The sequence below is a fragment of the Argopecten irradians genome, chromosome 2, assembly GCF_041381155.1.
Source record: "Argopecten irradians isolate NY chromosome 2, Ai_NY, whole genome shotgun sequence".
NCBI classification, from domain to species: domain Eukaryota; kingdom Metazoa; phylum Mollusca; class Bivalvia; order Pectinida; family Pectinidae; genus Argopecten; species Argopecten irradians.
The window spans coordinates 58386402-58392780 of record NC_091135.1 but is presented as its reverse complement, the minus strand read 5'-3'; the positions used below and the strand labels follow the sequence as shown (position 1 = coordinate 58392780).

The following is a 6379-nucleotide window of genomic DNA, read 5'->3' as shown; positions in this document are numbered from 1 at the left end:
GACTAAAGTCGGTAAAAATGGCGTGAATGTATCCAGTATAATTTCTTATGAAATGGAAAAATAAAATCTCTCGTCAAAATTGGTCTGCGTACGAAGACATTAATTTAAAGTATGGAAATTCTAAAACGTCCTCCCGGCTCACTATGTCCGTGGTTACATTTCCACGCAGCCTCGCTTTCAATGCTTTCAACTTCTCTTTATATCAATGGTCAGAACTGGGAAACTAAGCAGAACTTGGCCGTCGTATTAATATGTGAGAACTTTTGGAATGCCAATGAACGCATTTAGACTGGTTTTCTTTGCCCGACTATTCACTTTAAATATTTATATAGATATAGTTATGTTAAGTTACACTGAAAGGAAGTTAATACTTTCAAAAATACATAAAAAAAATACAAACTTAGCATGCTAAATCACATAATAATTTATTCAATCATTTTTTGGTTTATGACCTAAAACTTCCCACAGAAATGATTTATGATTGGGTAAAAAGCCATCTGGTAAGAGACGATGCTTTTGCCAATCTACCTGGAATCGTTCTGGGTGTTCGTATGGGTCTAACTTCTTCATTTCCAATTCAGTAAACACTTTTTGTTTTGAAGAGGTAAACCTGTATGGGTACACCATTATATATGTCTTGTTGAAGCCATGCTTCTCTTTGTAAAGTCGAAAAACAGTTTCTTTGTAGGCTTTTCTGTAATGGTAAAATCTATAAAAGGAATAGAGATAGCCAGCGGCAGCTAAGACTATTACTATCTGTAGGTGTTGAGGAATCACATGGAAGTCCACGACACTTACAAAGGCAAAATTGGCAACCATCCAACCCAGACACAATCTTATGGCGACATTTTTCAGAAGATGGTGTTTTGTCCCGAATTTTTCCGTCTCTTTAATATTGTTGTAAATCAGTGAGTAATGAAACGGGTCAACGCCGTCTTTTCTAAACAATGACAGATGGGGATTCGTCTTAGAGGTTTGCTGTGATGCATTTTTTACTACAGATTGTGCTCTTTGTCCACCAGGATATAAATTGTTCAGATCCAGTTTCTGGTTTTCAGAATCAACAATGACATGCAATTTTGATGAAGTTGCTTTCTGATAAGTCTTTTTTCTTGCTTGTTTTGTTTGATCCCCGCTGATATGAGAATTGGGTTCATGTGTTGCATTATGGGCAGCTGTCGTTCGAAATCCACGACTGAGAAGGTAGGGTAGTGGAAAGTTCTGAAATGAATTATATACAAACATGAAAGCAAATGTATTTTATATGTGATTATAAATCTACAAACTAAACCTGGTTATTCCTTATGAATTTATCCTTACTTCAAATAGTCAGTTTTTGAGAAAAATACAGTTTAAAAACATATAGACATAGAAAACCAGGTCCTAGAGAGAGATCAGGGGATATGTACCCACAAAGCAGGTCCCAGGGTGAGACCAGGGAATATGTACCCACAAATCAGGTTCTAGGATGAGACCAAGGGATATTTACCCACAAACCAGGACCCAGAGTGAGACCAAGGGATATGTACCCACAAACGAGGTCCCAGGATAAGACCAGGGGATATTTACCCACTAACCAGGACCTCAGGTGAGACCAGGGGATATGTACCCTAGGGATATGTAACCACAAACCAGGTCCCAGGATGAAACCAAGGGATATTTACCCACAAACCAGGACCTAGGGTGAGACCAGGGGATATGTACCCACAAACCAGGACCCAGGGTGAGATTAGGGGATATGTACCCACAAACCAGGACCCAGGATGAGATCAGGGAATATTTACCTACAAACCAGGTCCCAGGATGAGACCAGGGAATATGTACCCACAAATAAATCAGGTTCTAGGATGAGACCAGGGGATATGTACCCACAAACGAGGTCCCAGGATAAGACCAGGGGATATTTACCCACTAACCAGGACCTCGGGTGAGACCAGGGGATATGTACCCTAGGGATATGTAACCACAAACCAGGTCCCAGGATGAAACCAAGGGATATTTACCCACAAACCAGGACCTAGGGTGAGACCAGGGGATATGTACCCACAAACCAGGACCCAGGGTGAGATCAGGGGATATGTACCCACAAACCAGGACCCAGGATGAGATCAGGGAATATTTACCTACAAACCAGGTCCCAGGATGAGACCAGGGGGTATGTACCCACAAACCAGGACCTAGGGTGAGACCAGGGGATATGTATCCACAAACCAGGACCCAGGATGAGACCAGGGGATATGTACCCACAAACCAGGTCCTAGGGAGAGACCAGGGGATATTTACCCACTAACCAGGACCTCAGGTGAGACCAGGGGATATGTACCCTAGGGATATGTTACCACAAACCAGGTCCCAGGATGAAACCAAAAAGGGATATTTACCCACAAACCAGGACCTAGGGTGAGACCAGGGGATATGTACCCACAAACTAGGACCCAGGGTGAGATCAGGGGATATGTACCCACAAACCAGGACCTAGGGTAAGACCAGGGGATATGTACCCACAAACCAGGACCCAGGATGAGATCAGGGAATATTTACCTACAAACCAGGTCCCAGGATGGGACCAGGAGGTATGTACCCACAAACCAGGACATAGGGTGAGACCAGGGGATATGTATCCACAAACCAAGACCCAGGATGAGACCAGGGGATATGTACCCACAAACCAGGACCTAGGGAGAGACCAGGGGATATGTACCCACAAACCAGGACCCAGGATGAGACCAGGGGATATGTACCCACAAACCAGGACCTAGGGTGAGACCAGGGGATATGTACCAACAAACCAGGACCTCGGGCGAGATCAGGGAGTATGTACCCAAGGGATATGTACCCACAAACCAGGATCCAGGGCGAGATCAGGGGATATGTATCCACAAACTAAGATCAGGGTGAGATGGGGCCTGTAATGTATCAGCAAAGTGTTTTTCTACCTTGTATTTTACACCAGTTATTATTCCCTAGCTGTTATAATTAACACAAGTTAGTACCATGTATCAAAAGTACATGTGTATCATTATTTTGTACCTGATGTTTTCTTGACAACAACAGTAGTCTCTGACAAAAACTAGAGTGTTTGTACATCTTTCTCTTATGTTATGTTAGAGTTGCACAATATCTGAAATAAAGAAATTAAATATGATATGTACATGTAGTTGATTGTTTATAATATATGTGTATTAATTATTGCGAATAATACATTTGTATCTATATAATTGTATCTAACAGAATTGCTATACCAACAGTGACCAAATAGCTAATTTAAAGGTCATTTAAAGGGTCTATTGCACTCTAACCTCACTGTAGAGCTCTACATGTAGACACTTCAACGAAAAACGAAGAAAGGTCATGTAATGATGTGTCAGTTTTGATGGTGGGAGGAAAGCCAGAGTACCAAGAGAAAAACCACCAACCAGCGGTCAGAACCTAGCAACTGGTCCACTTGGGATTCAAACTCGAGACCCAGGAGTGGAGGGCTTGTGGTCATGTGTCGAAATATCTAAACCACTTGTCCACCGCAGCCCGTACTCCCTAGAAAAAAATAGAAAACGATAGGCCTGTTGTGTATATTGCACACTTTCTGATTGTAGGATATAGTGGTCTAGAATCGACTTAGTCCGCTTAATCTGCCTATATTATTAGCCTTTTCTTTTTTTCTTTGTCTAGTAACAGTTAATCTAATAAACTAAAAAAACGCCTAACGTTACAGGAAAAAAAATAATATAACTTAGACAGGTTTAGCAAACCAGAATCTTCTGTTCACAAATTTTCTGTGTAGTAGGAAATACAAAGTTGCCAGTATACTAACCATACTAATATCCAGCTTACAAACTAGCCTTTTACACATACAAATGAACAATATGTATACATGTCTTTGACATGTCCTACCGGCGAGTTAAACGAAACCGGAAGAAGATTCTAAAGGGCGCATTCGCTTCTAAAGATATGCTTGTATGAGTAATTTCGATTCACGCCATTGACTCGTTCACCTTGGTTTACGCATACTATCTAAATATCTTAATTTAATAAGGATCCACACAATTTTTGTCATTGTTTGTACTTTGTTTGTATTTTAGACAAAAATGATGATATTAGCTAATAAAACCTTCGCCATCCTAAAATTGATAAAATAATACCTAACAATACATCTGATACTCACGTACTTACCAGCTGCTCGAATACTTATTTTATTTTTCGATTCTCATTTCTAAAATAAGTCGATTTTTTGTTCATGGTACTTGATACTTTACTTCCAACGATAAGAAAAGTTCTCTAACCAATTCCGTAATTTGAATATGAGAAGACGACGTCTGACGGCAATTCACAAAATTGACGATCGCCAAAATAAAGAACATAGCATGAAAAGTTAAAAGTATTCTGAATTTTTAATTATGTTAAAATAATAACAAAACTTCTCTTCTTAAAGAAAAATAGCACTTGCAGCAAGCGTTTTTGTCATGAGTAACAACAGAATGTGAATTTCTCAATTTTGGTTCAATTCCCTCCCCTTTAAACGCATTTTTCCATGATTTCTTTATGTAACTTATATTTTAATTATAATGTCAATTGATAGATTTACGGATATCCATTATAATATAGATTTATGGATATCGATTATAATATAGATTTATGAATATCCATTATAATATATATTGATGGATATCCATTAATCGGCTCCATTCAGAATTCAAGAGACCCCGCCATGCGACAGTGCGATAATGTGTGTGTTTCTTTTGCATGACACATTTTCGCTCTGCCGCATGGCGTATGCCGTATTGTCGTATTGTAGCTCTTCTCTTAGCGCATTGTCGCTTGACGACTTGTCGCACTGTCATATAGCGGGGTCGGTTAAACTCAGCCACCATAGAGTATAGAGTACATTTTTTAAATATTTTTATCAGCCGCTTTCGCCGAAACGGGGGTATTACTTTAGGTCTGTCTGTAACGCTTGGTTTCCCTGCAATAATTGCCACAAACTTTGGGCGATTTTTTTGTAACTTATCACGTGGTTAAAGGATTATTATCTCGGAGCCTTGGCAAAGTTTGATCGGGACTTGGATTGGAGTTATGACCCTTTGATTAACGAAAGCGGGCATATAAATTCCATGTTTTAGTCAGTGATCTGATTTATATTATTGGACCAAGCAATTAGTATATACATGTAAAGATCGGGATATCCATAGATCGATATATCCATAAATCAAGGTACATGTATATACATGTAAAGATCGGGATATCCATAGATCGATATATCCATAAATCAAGGTACATGTATATACATGTAAAGATCGGGATATCCTTAGATCGATATATCCATAAATCAAGGTACATGTATATACATGTTAAGATCGGGATATCCTTAGATCGATATATCCATAAATCAAGGTACATGTATATACATGTAAAGATCGGGATATCCTTAGATCGATATATCCATAAATCAAGGCACATGTATATACATGTTAAGATCGGGATATCCTTAGATCGATATATCCATAAATCAAGGTACATGTATATACATGTAAAGATCGGGATATCCATAGATCGATATATCCATAAATCAAGGTACATGTATATACATATAAAGATCGGGATATCCATAGATCGATATATCCATAAATCAAGGTACATGTATATACATGTAAAGATCGGGATATCCATAGATCGATATATCCATAAATCAAGGTACATGTATATACATGTAAAGATCGGGATATCCTTAGATCGATATATTCATAAATCAAGATTACAATATCCATCAGTCGAGATATCATATCCATCAATCGTTATATCCATAAATCGAGTTATCTATAAATGAAGGACTTTTGCCTCTCTGGCCTATCAAAACAACAACACAGAACAAGTTATTTTACCACAATTAATTCACCAAAGGGATTTTATAAAAATCAAACACTTTCTTTCAAACTTGTCCTCATCACAGTTCTGACTGTAAACTATATAATGTATGTTAATCACTGATTGATTCTTTTTCTTCGACAGTTAAACGCAATGGTAGAGATAGTAAGAACGTGTTGCCTATTAATGGCTCACACTATAATGACGTTAAGGTCACCATCCTTTAGGGTTTACTCGTACTGATGTTATATCCAACCCTGGACTATATGTCATAAAACTACAGGTAAAAGAGCAGAACATGTAATTTAGTCGTTTGCATCAAAAGAATCATATAACGGCACACTGTGGTATACTGTTCGGCTTTGAAGATGGGCGTCGTTCTCTCTGTTGTCTTCAAAGAAAGTACATACACAGGCCGGTGATTGGTCAGATTTTTTCTTCTGAACTGCATGTAGTTTTACGATGCGATAAACTAAGGATGGGTATAACGCCAGTACTAGTAATAGTAACCCCCGGGCCC

General features: G+C 38.7%; 1 protein-coding gene across 3 annotated transcripts; it reads right to left on the bottom strand.

The window, feature by feature from the left end:
* Positions 1–408: 408 nt before the first annotated feature.
* On the bottom strand, positions 409–3921 carry LOC138316068 (uncharacterized). Of its 3 annotated transcripts, none has more exons than XM_069257548.1 (4): positions 3812–3921; positions 3300–3534; positions 3031–3121; positions 409–1221 (listed from the first exon to the last, which is right to left on the bottom strand). In XM_069257548.1, exons 3-4 carry the CDS (start codon positions 3085–3087, stop codon positions 430–432), a joined length of 849 nt encoding a protein of 282 aa, XP_069113649.1. In that variant the 5' UTR covers positions 3088–3121; positions 3300–3534; positions 3812–3921; the 3' UTR covers positions 409–429. The 3 variants fall into 3 exon arrangements, with proteins under 3 accessions (XP_069113649.1, XP_069113647.1, XP_069113650.1); XM_069257546.1 differs by having other exon boundaries at positions 3417–3534; XM_069257549.1 differs by lacking the exon at positions 3300–3534 and having other exon boundaries at positions 3812–3908.
* Positions 3922–6379: the final 2458 nt, after the last annotated feature.